The following is a 14,992-nucleotide window of genomic DNA, read 5'->3' as shown; positions in this document are numbered from 1 at the left end:
CCTGTGTCTTCGTCTCTCCCGAAAGATAAGAGAGTCCCATTTGCACACCTTCCCTGGCAAATATGTACCCCCTGAGCCAAATTTTCACAGAATAGGTATATACTTTTGGCTTGCTCAGTGCTTCATCCATCCCTTCTCATTTGCCACATTTGAGTGGATGCTGCAGGTGGCAAAGTAGAAATGTCCATCTACACATAAGCTCTGCTGTTGCCGAGGCCAAAGTCAACTTTGGGACCACAGACTGAAATGAATAATGTAGAGAATAAAGCTACATTCATTCATCCAGCATGAACTACTGTACCCAGTAAAATGAAAGCCTGAGTTTAAATTATATTATAGCCCCAGATTTGGCAAAAATATTCCATTCTATCGTGAATAAATGAGAGGTGGTAAAGCACGCAGCAGGATTCTATTTACATCTTTTCCTGAAATATATTTTCTGTCAAAACCCCAAGTAAAAGTTCCTTTATAGTATCAGGAATGTGGTTTCTTGGAAAGTACGGTCTCTGGGTTCAATCAATTTTTATCCAATGTTCTAGTAGTATGGTAGTTAACATCTGAATGAAAACAGCTTTATTTTGTCTATAGTTAGGATCAACAAGAGAGGTCTCTGATGTTAGATATCGTATCTTTCTGCCTTTGGTTCAAGGGCTTAGAATCATTGCAAGAGAATGCCTGAATTTCTACAACAGATGTCTATTGTTTTCTTGTGGAATGTTATTGACAGATTCTTAAACATGCCTCAGATTCCTATAAAAATTGCTTGCAAGCAAACTGCTTTAAAACAATACAGCATTGTTATATCAATATAACAAAAACAGCAAAGTTTGGCTAACCTTTAATCCCGGGTGGTGACATGAGTTAGAATTTCATGTGCCTTAAGAATGTTTACCGTATAGCTAAACGTTTTGTGGCACTCTTCAAAGTTTGTGTCCTCTCTCCACTGGCACCACAAAGCCCTCCTTTATGTTGACATGCAATTTACTAAATATCACATCTGTGGCATTCTAGATCTGCTCAGTTTTGAAGGGGGGGGGGGGCTCTGCAGTCTGCTGAGGTTCTTAGAACACAGCTATACTTGAGAACCACCCGGGGATCTCATAAAATACACCTAGATGGAGACCAAAAATAGGTATTTTATTTTAAACAGATTATTCTAATATGCCGTCAGGTTTGAAAACCACTAGGACAGGAGCATCTGAATGAATAAAACGGTTATGATGATGTGAGTGAGTGGCCAAAAAGAAGACTGAGCCATAAAACCAGTCTCTGAAGCCAAAGTCACGGGACTGGTGGTCAAGAGTCATGACTGGCGTCCTGACGTATAACTCATCGTGCAAACACACAGAACACCCAGCTCGTGGTTTGTCTGGCCAACAAATATACAGGATCTTTCAAAGGGGTAATGCCATCTGCCTTGGGTGGCTACAGAGGGGAGGGCGGGGGAGGAACAAGCAGGCAATCAGGGACTCTCTCTGTAAACACTGCTCCGCGGTTGGCAGAGGGCCCTGTACACAGAGGAGGGAAGTAAAAAACAGTTAAATGCCTTTTGAGGGATCATGCCTTTAATCCTCTCTGCAGTCATGTGGCTGTGAAAACCATCAGCTTCTTGCCTCGCACCAGAGACCCTGTGGTAGGATGGGGAGGGCTGGAAAGTTCGGTGTGCCTGCCAGGCTTTAGCTGGGCCGCACCTCGTCAGCAGGGAGAACAGTGGCTTCTGGGGGCCGGGAATGGGGCGGGAGATCCCAGGTTCTGCTGCCCTCTGTCAGCCATATTTTCCTTAACTTGGCCCAGCCTATCAGACTTGACTACAGAACTGGAAAGGACAGAAGGGACACAGGAAATGAGGAACTCACTCAAGCTCCTCTCGGACAACCTGACTTGCTCCCTGAGGTCAACCCGGGGCTCAGGGCAGCAGAGGCTCACCTCGTGCAGCCGCAGGAGCCCAATGTGGAGGCACTTCCTGTGCCTCGTCCCTTGGTTCCATACCTCAAATTCAGAGCAGGCTGGCAGGTGCCCGGGGCACAAAGTTAACACTCCCACTGGTTTCTTTGGATCTCCGATGACGGATAAAACTTCAGACCTCTTCAACGTGTACAGATTGCCCCCACGATTTTTGTTAGTTGATTGGTTTTCTTTGGTTTCTGGTGCAGAGCTCTGAGCTTTTTACTTCATGTTTCTTAGAGAAATCTCTTATGTAATCTGTACTTCTATTTTCTTTTTTTTTTAATGTTTATTTGTTTTTGAGATAGAGAGAGACCGAGTGCAAGCGAGGGAGGGGCAGAGAGCGAGGGAGACACAGAATCCGAAGCAGGCTCCAGGCTCCGAGCTGTCAGCACAGAGCCCGACGCGGGGCTCGAACTCACAAACTGCGAGATCATGACCTGAGCCGTAGTCGGACGCCCAACCGACCGAGCCACCCAGGCGCCCCAATGTACTTCTATTTTCTTTGTATTAGTTAGGGGGCTTTCAATTATTCTAAAGTGAATTTCAGTATTTTTATACTCACTGTTGCAATGTCTCAAAGCCTTGTTCTTTATAGAGCAATTCCTGCTTCATCTGTGAGAGTTCTCTCTTCAGCTTTTTAACCTTTTGCGAGACATCAATGTAAATATGAATGTTTGTAAACAAGTAGCAACGCCGTTTTAAAAGGTTGTCTATTAGCAAGCTATTAAACACACAAACACAGCCATTAGTTTAACATTCAGGCTACCGGTTTTCCCTGGACAGAAGTTCTGTGGAAGGTAGGTTAATGATGTTTAAATTATCAATGATGTGCATTATTACTAACATTTACCCTCACCGTCTTATTTAGCAACATTGCCTACGAGCTGGCGTCATGATTGCCTCCATTTTGTTGTGATCGATAACCAGGAAGGGGAGAGTCAGAACTTGAAACCCCGGCTTCTCTACCCCCCAAAGCGTGTAGTCCTCCTTCTCTGCTCTTCTCTCCGCTCCGGGACCACTGGCCACCGCTCCATTTCTCAAACACAACAGGCAGTACCTGCCTCAGCAATCAATAGCTCTTTCCACATGTACTTCTGCCACATGCTGTTCCCTCCGGCTGGAAGGCTTGACTCTTGTCACTCAGGCCTCAGCTCCCAGGTCGCCTTTTCACTCAAATAGGACTTCTCTAACCGTCCCACCCATGCCATCACTCTGGTTTATTTAGTTCATGGTATTTCTCAAGCACTGACATTTTCTGTGTTCTTGCTTACTGTCTGTCCCCCAGGGGACATATATCGCACCAGCTAGATCCCAAACTTCTAGAAAAGTACCAGGCACCATGAGAAATAAAACGACAACGACAAAAAATGTGTGATCGATAAACATTTGCCATCAAACTGATACAAGATATATTTTTTTTTCCTGTGGTCCCATATATTCTTGGTAATGACAATGCTAAGATGTGATAGGTCAAAAAAAAGAGCAGAAGCCTGGTTTCATCACAAACTAAAGGTCTTCACGGGGCTGTCAAATTTATTTCCGTATTATAGCCTTAAGTTTTAAGCACATTCTGTTACACAGTATTTCCACGCGCTTTTGAACTATTATTTCCTATTCGGTCTATCCGTTCCACAAATATTTACTGACTTTCCACCATGTCAGGTACTGGGTCTGAAGTGTGACTAAAGCAGACGAGACCTTTGCCTTCATGGGTCCTACAGAACAACAGGGGAGCCAGACGTTGGGCAAATAATCATCTAACGACCTAAGTCTTACCAATTACCACGGGGACATAAAGGAAGGGTTCAGGATACTTCAGGATAAAAAAGAACGATGGGACCTGATTTAGTGAGAAGCTGGATGGAGCCTGTGTGTGGAAAGGCCGGTTAAGCAGAGAGGGTCGGTGGGGCTTCATTTGGTAAAGGGGGTCCTCAAAAGGTAGGGCTCACGGACAAACCCTAAACTGTGGGAGGAGGGTACTTGGCAAATTTGGGATTTAAAGGACGTTACCATTTGCTGAATTACGGAAGTGTTGCGTAGCATGAGATGGGACTGGAAATGAAAGCCTTATTGTAGAGTCGTGAAGCTATGGGGAAGATTTCTAAACCTTAAGAACAATGAGAGCTGAGGAGGAATTTTAGAGCATGATCTGCTTTATGATCTTTAAGAAACCGCCGTGATGACTCAAGTGATTGGACCAGCGGGGCCAAAAGGGGCCGTTCTACCTGCACCGTGGGCTGGCCTTTGAGCAGTGTATAGAGAGTAGAGCCCAGAGGAAGAATATATTGGGAGGCAGACTCAACAGGACTTGGTGACGGACTCATGTGCAGGGTGAAAGAGACGATGTGCCCAAGATCACTGCCAGGAGTTTTACTTGCCAGGTGGGTGCACGAAGGTGCCTCCCTGGAGGGTGGGACCAGATCCTGGGGTAGGACCGAGGGTGTTTTTTAAGACGTTTAATTTTCCGATACCCATGAAACTTCAAAGGCGATTAGAATATGGAGGCTTGATGTTCAGAAGTGTCTGGACCAGAGACATAAAATTGAAAGTCACTGACATAAAGATGATACTTTAAATGCATGAGAATTAATGAGATCCCCTAGAGAGAGTGCGTATTGAAAACAGAAGAGTTCAGGAACACGCCTCAGGCACCTCCATCACTCAGAAGTCTACTCGAGGAAGGAACAAAACGCACTGTGAAGTCGTGGCAAGAGAAGTTGGAGGGAAAAGAGGGCATCTCGGAAAAGGAGAGAAAAAAAGTCAAGGAGGAGACGAGGCACTATGCAGAATAAAATGACAAGGACAAGAGTTGTGTAAGTCTCCTGTCTGTATACCTAAGGCACAGGGCTTTGGGCATTATGGATATTCAATAATTCATCTGTTGATAAATTACCTGTGGAGCTTATCTGAATGGCTAACAGTCTGTGTCCCAAGGCATTTCCATTTTATTAGGGAAAAGGAAAAAACAAATAATGATGTTGCAAGGCCCAATTTAGAACTACAAAGAGAGGTGCAAACAATGCTACCAGGATCCAAAGAACAGGAGTACTTGTGGCTGTCCTCAGAAGCAGGGGACTTTGGAGCTGGATTTTTGAAAGTGCTTGAATATTCATCACCAGCAAGGAGCTCATTCACAGCAGATCCGGAAGACTTTCCAGTTGATTCGATTATTATCATGTCAAAAAAGCCATCAGCAATCAATAGCTCTTTCCACATGAACTTCTGCTTCTGACAGCACTCTGAAGAGCTGTTTACCAAAGACTGTAACATTTTTATTTTAAAACGACAACAACCAGAGTTAATCCAAACATCAAGAGCAACTCAAATAGCTTGGCTGAGGCCTGACTTTACCTTTGAAGACACCGTTGATACAAACAACGGTGATGTGGAACCCACTTAGAACAACCAAATTAAAACAATGAGCGTATCTCATGGACATAAAATAGCATTCCACTTAAACTCATTTGGACTGCGATGACCCACTCGACCCACTCGTTTTCATTTCTTTCAAAACTTTTCATTCAAAATCTAAAGTTACCTTTTGACCTTTCAGACTCTTCTGTTTAAGTGATGTGAGATTTTATCGTACGTCGTCGAGTGACCAGGATAGAGGAAGTTAAGCTGTGCTTTCTTTCATTCTGCATTATTAATTTTCCCTAAAGTTGGCTCTAAGCCACTGTTTTCATCTTGGGGCGCGGAGGGGGGGGTGTCCTCTTAGTGAATTACCTAAAGGATTCTGACCTCAGAGTCTCAGTGTTGCATTTTATATTGTAACCTATGAAAAAGCCTGATCCTGTCATAATGACAAGTGAAAACAGGGATTATTTCCAATCAAACATCATTTCCAATTATGTTTGGTTTTAAAAATATGGTCTGAACTAGTTCAACAGCCCTTCTTCTCCGAGAACTTTTGGACATCCTTAGCTACTAGAGGATCACAGTGTCTACTCTTTCATTGTCCAGCTCACCCTCAAGGTAAGACATGGAATGTAAACACCAACGTCCTTCAATCACAGCTAAAGGACGAAGCTAACGCTGACTTGGAAATTTAGCACAATGTAGGGAAGCAATGACGAGAGCTACAATTCAGGGGGACTTTATGTATTCCAGGCATTGTGCTAAATATAAATGCCGATTTTAAATCCTCGTAACTACTCTATAGATAGTTTTAATTCTTATTTTATAGGTGAGGACTCTCAAACCAAAAAAAGAAGAAGTAAGTAATGTGCTGAAGGTTACACTGCTACCAAAGAGTGGAGAACGATCCGGAACCCAGGAGATGGGTTTCAAAACGAACTGTAATTATACAAGTGTTAGCTATTGATGGCACGGTAATACATTTTGCTAATACAAAAGACAAACTAGAGTTTTGGAAAATGACCCAAATAAAACCTATGGCCCTTATTTACCTTAGAAACTTCATTATTCTTATATCCCCACCCAAACTGAACACACGAACAGTCCACAAGCCTTAGGGCCTATGTTTTTTTCTCTTACATACTCAACTTTCTGCCATAGCCAACCATCTAATTTCATAGACTTACTTCTAAGGAATCAAATCTCACAACACAGAGTATCAAATTGGAGGCAAAAGACCCATGGCTTTTACACATTTCCTGCTTTCTACACTGACTACACTAAAGCAACTGACATTTTAAATTGATTTCGAAGTTATTTCTGAAAACCAGGAAGATACTGTGATTACACGTGATGAGTGTGACTGGAAATCACAGTTTCTTATCGTTTCTTACAATCCTGGTATAATAAGTTTTATTTTAAAAGAAGGAGAAAGAAGATGACACTGAAAGAAAAGTAAATTCCGGAAATCTGTGAACCCTGGAAGGATCACAAGACAGGCAGGTTTCATACATCTGCCCTAAAAGTGAACCTTGCACCATTAAAACTATAATGAGCAAAATGGCATTTTACTAATGACTACCTTCCCTTTTCACCACTTTCTCTACTGTCTTGCCGAGAGCTCCTTTAGCAAACCAACAAAGGGCAACTGTCAACTTGCTCCTTCTAGAAATCTTTCTCTTCACAATTGCTTGCACCTCACTAAGTATCCTTCACCACCCTGCCTCATCTCAAGTCACCTTTAAAGAAAATGAGAAATCAGCTCCAGATAGATAAAGGATCAATAATAAACAATTTTTTGACTTTACTAAAGGATAGAGGAAAACGGGTGCCTGGGTGGCTCTGTCAGTTGAGTGTCCAACTTGATTTTGGCTTAGGTCATGATCCCAGGGTTGTGGGATTAAGCCCTGAGTCGGGCTCTGTGCTGAGCATGGAGCCTGTTTAAGATTCTCTCTCTCTCTCTCTCTCTCTCTCTCTCTCTCTCTCTCTCTCTCTCTCTCTCCATATGTGTGTGTGTATATATATATATATATATATATATATATATGTTAAAAAAAAAAAGAATAGAGAAAACAATCCCAGATGCTGTTGGAGCCTTTTGTGATAACTAATATAAGGATTCTATCATCAGAAACAAGATGACTGAATACAATATATGTGTATGTATATGTGTGTGTGTATACATATAAGTCAAACTTTAACAACAATAAAAAGAAAATGAAACAAAAGCCACTGGAAAAAACTGTACGATATATTTATGAAACATATTACCCCGAGATACACATATTAGATAAAAATACAAAAGGTCAACGCTAGATCCCTATAAGTAATTAAAATAAGCCAGTAAATTGCCATATGGCCCAGCAATTCCACTCACAGGTATTTACCCAAGGAAAATGAAAACATATGTTCACAAAACACTTGTGTAGTAGTGTTCATACTATTCATAATAGCCAGAAAGTGGAAACAACCCAAATAAACACCAATTAATGAATGAATAGATGAAACTGGCATATCTGTACAATGGAACATTATCCAGCAATAAAAAGGAATTAAGTACTAATATATGCTACAACATGGATGAATGTTGAAAACATTATGCTAAGTGTAAGAACCCAGTCACAAAGACCATATAGTATATGATTCCATTTATGTGAAATGTTCAGAATGGATAAATCTGGAGACAGAAAATAAATTAGTTGTTGCTTGGGCTTGTGGGTGGAGAAGAAAGGTCTGGGGAATGGGTAGGAACTGCTAATAAGCACAGGGTTCCTTTTGGGGGAAACCAAAATGTTCTAAAATTAGATTGTGGCTAAAGGTATACAATTATGAGTATATTGAAACCCAGTTGAAGCTCTGTTATGTGTATACATCTTTAGGGTTATGTGCACACATATTTATGTCATTTGATGAACGGATTTATTAGTATAAAATCCTTGGTAATACTATTCTGTTCTAAAGTTGACTTTGATGTTAATATGGCAACTGCAACTTTCTTTGTTTTTCCATTTTCATGGTAGATAGTTTTCATTCCTTTCATTTTTAACTTACCTGGGCCCTCATATTTAAAATAGCTCTTTTGCAGCCATCATAAAGTTGGGTCTTATTTTAACCATTCTGATCATTTCTGCCTTTTAATTGGAGAGTGTACACCATTTACATTTAGTGTGATTATTGATACAGTTGGGTTTAAATCTACTATATTTGTTTTCTACTTGTCACATATATTCTTTTATCCTTTCTACCTCTATTCCTTCCTCGTTTTGGAGTAACTTTTTTATGATTCCATTTTATTTCCACTATTAGTAATAACTCTAAAATCTCTATATTTTCTCAGTGGTTATTCTAGGGCAGAGATCAGCAAATGACAGCTTGTGGGTCAAACACACCCTGTGGCCTAATTTTTTATGGCTCATGACTTAACCATGGTTTTCATGTTTTTAATAATTTCCCCCAAAACTGAAAAGAAAACCTAGGGCAGAGACTGTATGTGGCCTTCTCTATCAGTTTTCTGTTGCTGCAGAACAAATTACCACAAAATTGGCTGCTTAAAATTACACTCATTTAATAGCTCAAGCAAGGTCTAGCTTGTGAGTTCTCTGTTCAAAGTATCACAAAACTGAAATTGAGGTGTCAACCAGGCTGAGTTCTCACATACAGAAGCTCTGGGGAAAAATTCAGTCCTAATTACATTCTTGCTATTGGCTGAATTTAATTCCCATGGCTCCATAAAGGACTGAGAGTAAGTTTCCTCACTGGCTATCAGCAAACGTCACTTTCAGGTCCTTTCCCTGTGGGTTCCTCCATCCTGAATACAGAAATGGTGCATTAAATGCCTGTTGTATTTTGAACATCTGACTTCCTTCTCTATAACCAGCTACAGAAATGCTCTGTTTTTTAAATTTTATCATTTTACTTTATTTCATCATGATAAGTGTACTCTTTAATCCCTATCCCCTATTTCCTCCATCCGCCTGCCCCGCGCCCCCCCCCCCCCCCCATCTCCTCTCTGGTAACCGTGTTTGTTCTCTACAGTTAAGAGTCTGTTTCTCTCTCTCTCTCTGTCTCTGTCTCCCTTTAGAAATGCTCTGTTTTTAAAGGGCTCATGCCATTCTTTCCAGCCCACCAGGATGATCTTCCTGTTTTTAAGTTAAATATGCCATATAACATAACTTAATCATGAAAGTAAGATCCACCATATTCAGCTTGGAGATGACGTAGAGTATATACTATCACCAGGGAAGGTGGGAAAACAGGAAATCAAAGAGGATACCTTAAAATTTTGCTTAACATTTCTCAAAATCTAATTTTTTACTATTTGGATATTTATAAAAAAAGTTTTGGCCACTCCTGCTTTAGTGTATAAAATATACAGGCTACCTGCAAATGGTATTATATTTCTTACGTGCCTTGTGACAATATCAGTTTCTTTTCCCCCAACCTTTGCGATATCCTGTATTTTGCTTCTAAATATTTCATAAACCCCATCACGTATTTTTATTATGTTTGTTTAAATAAGCAAATATATTTAAAAAGACTTTAAATTACTAAAAAGTCTTCTAGTCACACACTTATTTACTATTGCCTACATTTTTCATTACTTTATAGAGATCCAAATTTCCATATGGTATTGTTCTCTCCCTACTTGAAGAAATTCCCTTTAGCATTTAGTATATTACAGTTCTAAAGGCAATCAATTCTCACAGAATTTGTGTCTGAAGAGATTCTTTATCTTACCTTCTCTTAAAAAATTTTTGTGGTAAAATATACATATGATAAAATTCACCTTTTAACCATTTTTATTTGTATTTATTTTTATTTTTTAATGTTTTTAATATTGAAAGAGAGAGAGAGAGAGAGAGAGAGAGAGAGAGAGAGAGAGAGCACTAGCAGGGGAGGGGCAGAGAGAGAGGGAAACACAGAATCTGAAGCAGGATCCAGGCTCCGAGCTGTCAGCACAGAGCCCAACACAGGACTCGAACCCATGTACTGCAAGATCATGACCTGAGCCGAAGTCCAACACTCACCTGACTGAGCCACCCAGGCGCCCCGACCTTTTAACCATGTTTAAGTGTACAATGTAGCGGTATTAAGGGCAACCATCATCACCAGTCATCTCCAGAATATCTTCATCATCCCAAACTGAAACTCTGTACCCATTAAACACTAACTTCCCATTCTTCCCTCCCCCAGTCCCTGCTAACAACTATTCTTCCTTTGAATTTGCCTATTCTAGGCACCTCACATAAGGGGAATGATCACTGTATTGTTTTGTGTCTGGTTTATTTCACTAGGCATCATATTTTCAAAATTAATTCATGTTATAATATGTATCAGAATTTCATTCCTTTTTAAGGCTGAATAACACACACACACAAACATACCCACACACCGTATTTTGTTTAGCCATTCATCTGCTGATGGATATACAAGTTGTGTAGTGGCTAATTTTGTGTGTCAACATGGAGAATGTTTTTGAGTGACATTAACATTTAAATTAATGAACTGAGTATGCAGCTTTACCTCTATAACGTGGGTGGGCCTCATCCAATCAGCTGAAGACTTGATTAGAACAAAAAGATGAGCTTCCCCAAGTAAGAGGGAATTCTCCAAGAGACTGCCTTCAGACTTCATGTGTACCAGTGGCTCTCTTGGGTCTCCACCTGTAAGCTTTGCATAGGAACCACATCTTTGGCCCATCTCCACTGCAGATTTGGATTTGCCAGTCTCCACAATCATGTGAACCAATTCTTATTAATAAATCTCTTTCACACACACACACACACACACACACACGCACACACACTTAGTTTTATTTCTCTGGAAAACTCAGATTTGGATTTGCCAGTCTCCACAATCATGTGAACCAATTCTTATAATAAATCTCTTTCACACACACACACACACACACACACGCACACGCACATGCACACACACACTTAGTTTTGTTTCTCTGGAAAACTCTAATACAGGTTGTTTCTACCTTTCAGCTATTGTGAATAATGTCACTATGGCCACTGGTGTACAAGAATCTGCTTGGGTACTCCTAGAAGCAGAATTGCTATTTCACATGGTAATTCTGTTTCTGAGCAACTGGTATACTGTCTTCCACAGTGGCTGGACCATTTTCCATCCCCACCAGCAATGCACAAGCATTCCAATTTCTCCGCATCCTCAGCAATACTGGTTTATTTTCCACTTTAGAAACAAAAACCAAAACCTCCTAATGGTGTGAGGTGATATCTCCATGTGGCTTTGATCTGCATTTCCCTAATGAATAGCAGTGTTGATCATCTCTTCATATGCTTATGGAACATTTGCGTCTCTTCTTGGGACACGTGTCTCTTAAGTCCCGGGCCCATTTTTGAAGTGGGTTGTTTGTTTTTGCCTTCAGTTTTGAAAGATATTTTCATTAAGTGTAGCAATTGAGGTTGACATTTTTTCTTTTAGTATTAAGATATCACTCTACTGTCTTGTAGCTTGCATAGTTTCTGATGAGCAGTCTGTTCTGATTATCTTTGTTCCACTGTATCTAATGTGTTTAATGTTCCACTGCATGTAACGTGTTTAATTTCTATGGTTGCTTTTACGATTTTTTTTTCCTTATCACTGATTTTCAGCAATTTAATTATAATATACCTTGGTGTGATCTCTGTTTTTATTCTGCTTTGGAGTACCTATGGATTTATAGTTTTAATTTCTTTAAGTATTTTTTGTGATTTCTTCGTCCTGGCTCTTTAGTGGGGGCTCTAACATATACATCAGGCCATGTAAGATTGTATCAGAGGAAACTAATGCGCTGTTAAAGTTTTCTCAGGCTTTTTTCATCTGTGTAATTCATTTTGGATAGTTAACTAGTCAAGTGTCTTCAAATTCACTGATCTTACTTAGCATATAGGTTCTTCTCAACTAGTGTCATTTTTCACTTCTGAGATTGTATTTTTAATCTATAAAACTTCTATTTTGATCTTTTTTATATTTTTATTTCTCTCCTATTTTCCTCTACATTGTTGAACAATTTGTATATTTTAACATGTTTGCTTGCTAATTAAATAACAGCTGTCACTTCTTGTTTTTCTCACAAGTCATATTTTCTTGCTTCTTTGGTTGGCAATTTTTAAGAGCTTCATTGGTGTATAACCGGCATATAATAATGTGAGTGTGTTTAAACAATACACTTTGATAAGTGCTGACCTGTATATACCCACAAAACCACCAACATAATCGAGATAAAGAATATATCCATCATTCGCCTGAAAGCTTCCTCATGCCCCTTCGGGGGCCCTTCCTTCTGCCTCTCCTCACTACTCTCATTTCCCAACGTGCCTGGAAATTTTCGACTAGATGTTGGTCACTGTGAATTTTACACCATTGGTGCTGAATTCTGATGTATTCTTTTAAAGAGTGCTGGACTTTAGTCTAGCACAGAGTTAAACTGTTTTAAATAAACGTGATCTGTTCAAGGCTCGCTTGTGGTTTTTGTTAGGGCAGCTCCAGAGCAGCCTTTAGGTCTTAGACTAACGTGGTCCCACTACTGAGCTCTCTTTCTACTGCCCCAAGGCGTATGAGGTCTCTCCATTCTGGCTCATAGAACACAAATTATTCCGAGCCCTACGAGCTCTGAGAATTGTTTGCCCTACTGCTTTCCTTCCCCATTCTTGTCGTATTTTATACCATGCTTAGCTCTCAGAGATTTGAGGAGATCACACTGGAAGGCTCCAGAGCTTTTTCTTGTTCCTTCTCTCTCTGTAGCTCCTTCCTCGCTAGGATTCCCCACAAATTCCAGACGCTTCCACTTCGCTGAACTTTATTCTTCTGTTTCTTCAGCTCAAGCACACAAGTAGACGATGTTTTAGACCTTCTCCCTCCACTGGAGATGGTGTGATCTCAGGGCTCACCTATTCGGTTTCACTTCGGTAAGAGATTACAGTGCTCAACTGCCTGTTATCCAGTGTCTGAGAGCAGCTGTTTTATAGATTTTGTCCAGTTCTTTAATTGTCAGCTGTTAGAAGCCAATTCCTATAGCAGCTAATCCTTCCTGGGCTGTAACGAGCCATTTCGAGCTTTTTTTTTTTCTTTTGCATTTTCTTTTATTTTTTTTCAATATATGAAGTTTATTGTCAAATTGGTTTCCATACAACACCCAGTGCTCATCCCAAAAGGTGCCCTCCTCGATACCCATCACCCACCCTCCCCTCCCTCCCACCCCCCATCAACCCTCAGTCTGTTCTCAGTTTTTAAGAGTCTCTTATGCTTTGGCTCTCTCCCACTCTAACCTCTTTTTTTTTTCCTTCCCCTCCCCCATGGGTTTCTGTTAAGTTTCTCAGGATCCACATAAGAGTGAAAACATATGGTATCTGTCTTTCTCTGTATGGCTTATTTCACTTAGCCTAACACTCTCCAGTTCCATCCATGTTGCTACAAAGGGCCATATTTCATTCTTTCTCATTGCCACGTAGTACTCCGTTGTGTATATAAACCACAATTTCTTTATCCATTCATCAGTTGATGGACATTTAGGCTCTTTCCATAATTTGAGCCATTTCGAGCTTTTAAAGGAGATTTGTGGGAGGGGCGCCTTGGTGGCTCAGTCGCTTGAGCGCCCGACTTTGGCTCAGGTCATGATCTCACGGTTTGTGGGTTCGAGCCCCGCATCGGGCTTTGTGACGACAGCTTCAGATTCTCTGTCTCCTTCTCTCTCTGCTCTTCCCCTGCTAGTGCACTCACTCTCTCTCTCTCCAAAATAAAAACAAACATTAAAAATGTATATGTATTAAAAGATAAAAGAGATTTGTAGGATTCCAACAGCCTACAAAATATCTCCCTTTTGGACCTATCTCCTCAATCTTCCTTTCTCTCTCTAAAGGCACAAGATCTAAATCTGGTGTCCGATTGGCTAATCTCAAATCATGAAACTCTATTTTCCTACGCCTTGAAGGAGCTCTCTGATTCCAGTTCTCTGATAAAGTAGAAACGGTTAGTACCATATCTCCCGCTCTCAACTCTAGAAATAAACATGCACATGAAAATGCTGAAGGTTACAAAATGCATATAGTATAAATATGCTATTTATTTATGTGAACACATTAGGTCAACGTGTTTATTGTGCAAGTATCAAGAAAAAGTATCAGAATATAAGTACTAGTTTGAATATATGCATTGTAGTATCTTTATCACATACAGTTTCACAAACCTGAACTCCCACGGCCTTTCAAAAATGCGAGAATGAGTTTCCGGGCTTTACAGCATCATTTAAAATTGATCACTTACGAATTATCATTTTCCTGTCTGCCTGTGACTACATATTTTCTCATAAAAGAAGTTAATTGCATTTCATTTTATAAATTGCCATCAGCATTACGGATGTAAGAATGTTTTTGAGTTAAGAGGGAGGAGATTGAAGGTCAGGGCCAGAGAGGCTGAGACGGTAGTTCATCTGGGTGAGAAGAAACGAAGCCTCTCCCCAACAGCACAGTGTCAATAAAGGATTTCTTTTCAAGTATATATCGTTTTGCTTGCTGGATGGCCCCTGTCAAAGCTAGAAAAGGAGACCAAAATCCTCAGAGAGAAAGAAAGAAAATACGATGAAATCAATGGATGTGACTAAGTGTTCCAGAGTCACTTTCCTCAAGGTCTGAATACGGTTTTCGAAAAAAGCACTCCTAGGTTATGAATTTTAATTACTTCA

The 14,992-nt window shown here is 40.3% G+C and overlaps 1 protein-coding gene across 10 annotated transcripts in view; it reads right to left on the bottom strand.

The window, feature by feature from the left end:
- The window catches only part of WWC2 (WW and C2 domain containing 2), a 208,144-nt gene that overhangs the window by 71,854 nt on the left and 121,298 nt on the right, over positions 1-14,992 (bottom strand). For all 10 annotated transcript variants that reach the window (XM_042982920.1, XM_042982914.1, XM_042982923.1 and 7 more), the window contains one exon: positions 2,510-2,589. In XM_042982920.1, the coding sequence (XP_042838854.1) occupies positions 2,510-2,589 (80 nt within the window). The remainder of the gene's footprint in view (positions 1-2,509; positions 2,590-14,992) is intronic.

The sequence above is a fragment of the Panthera tigris genome, chromosome B1 (genome assembly GCF_018350195.1).
Source record: "Panthera tigris isolate Pti1 chromosome B1, P.tigris_Pti1_mat1.1, whole genome shotgun sequence".
Taxonomy (NCBI): Eukaryota; Metazoa; Chordata; class Mammalia; order Carnivora; family Felidae; genus Panthera; species Panthera tigris.
This window is presented reverse-complemented; position numbering and strand designations above follow the sequence as displayed.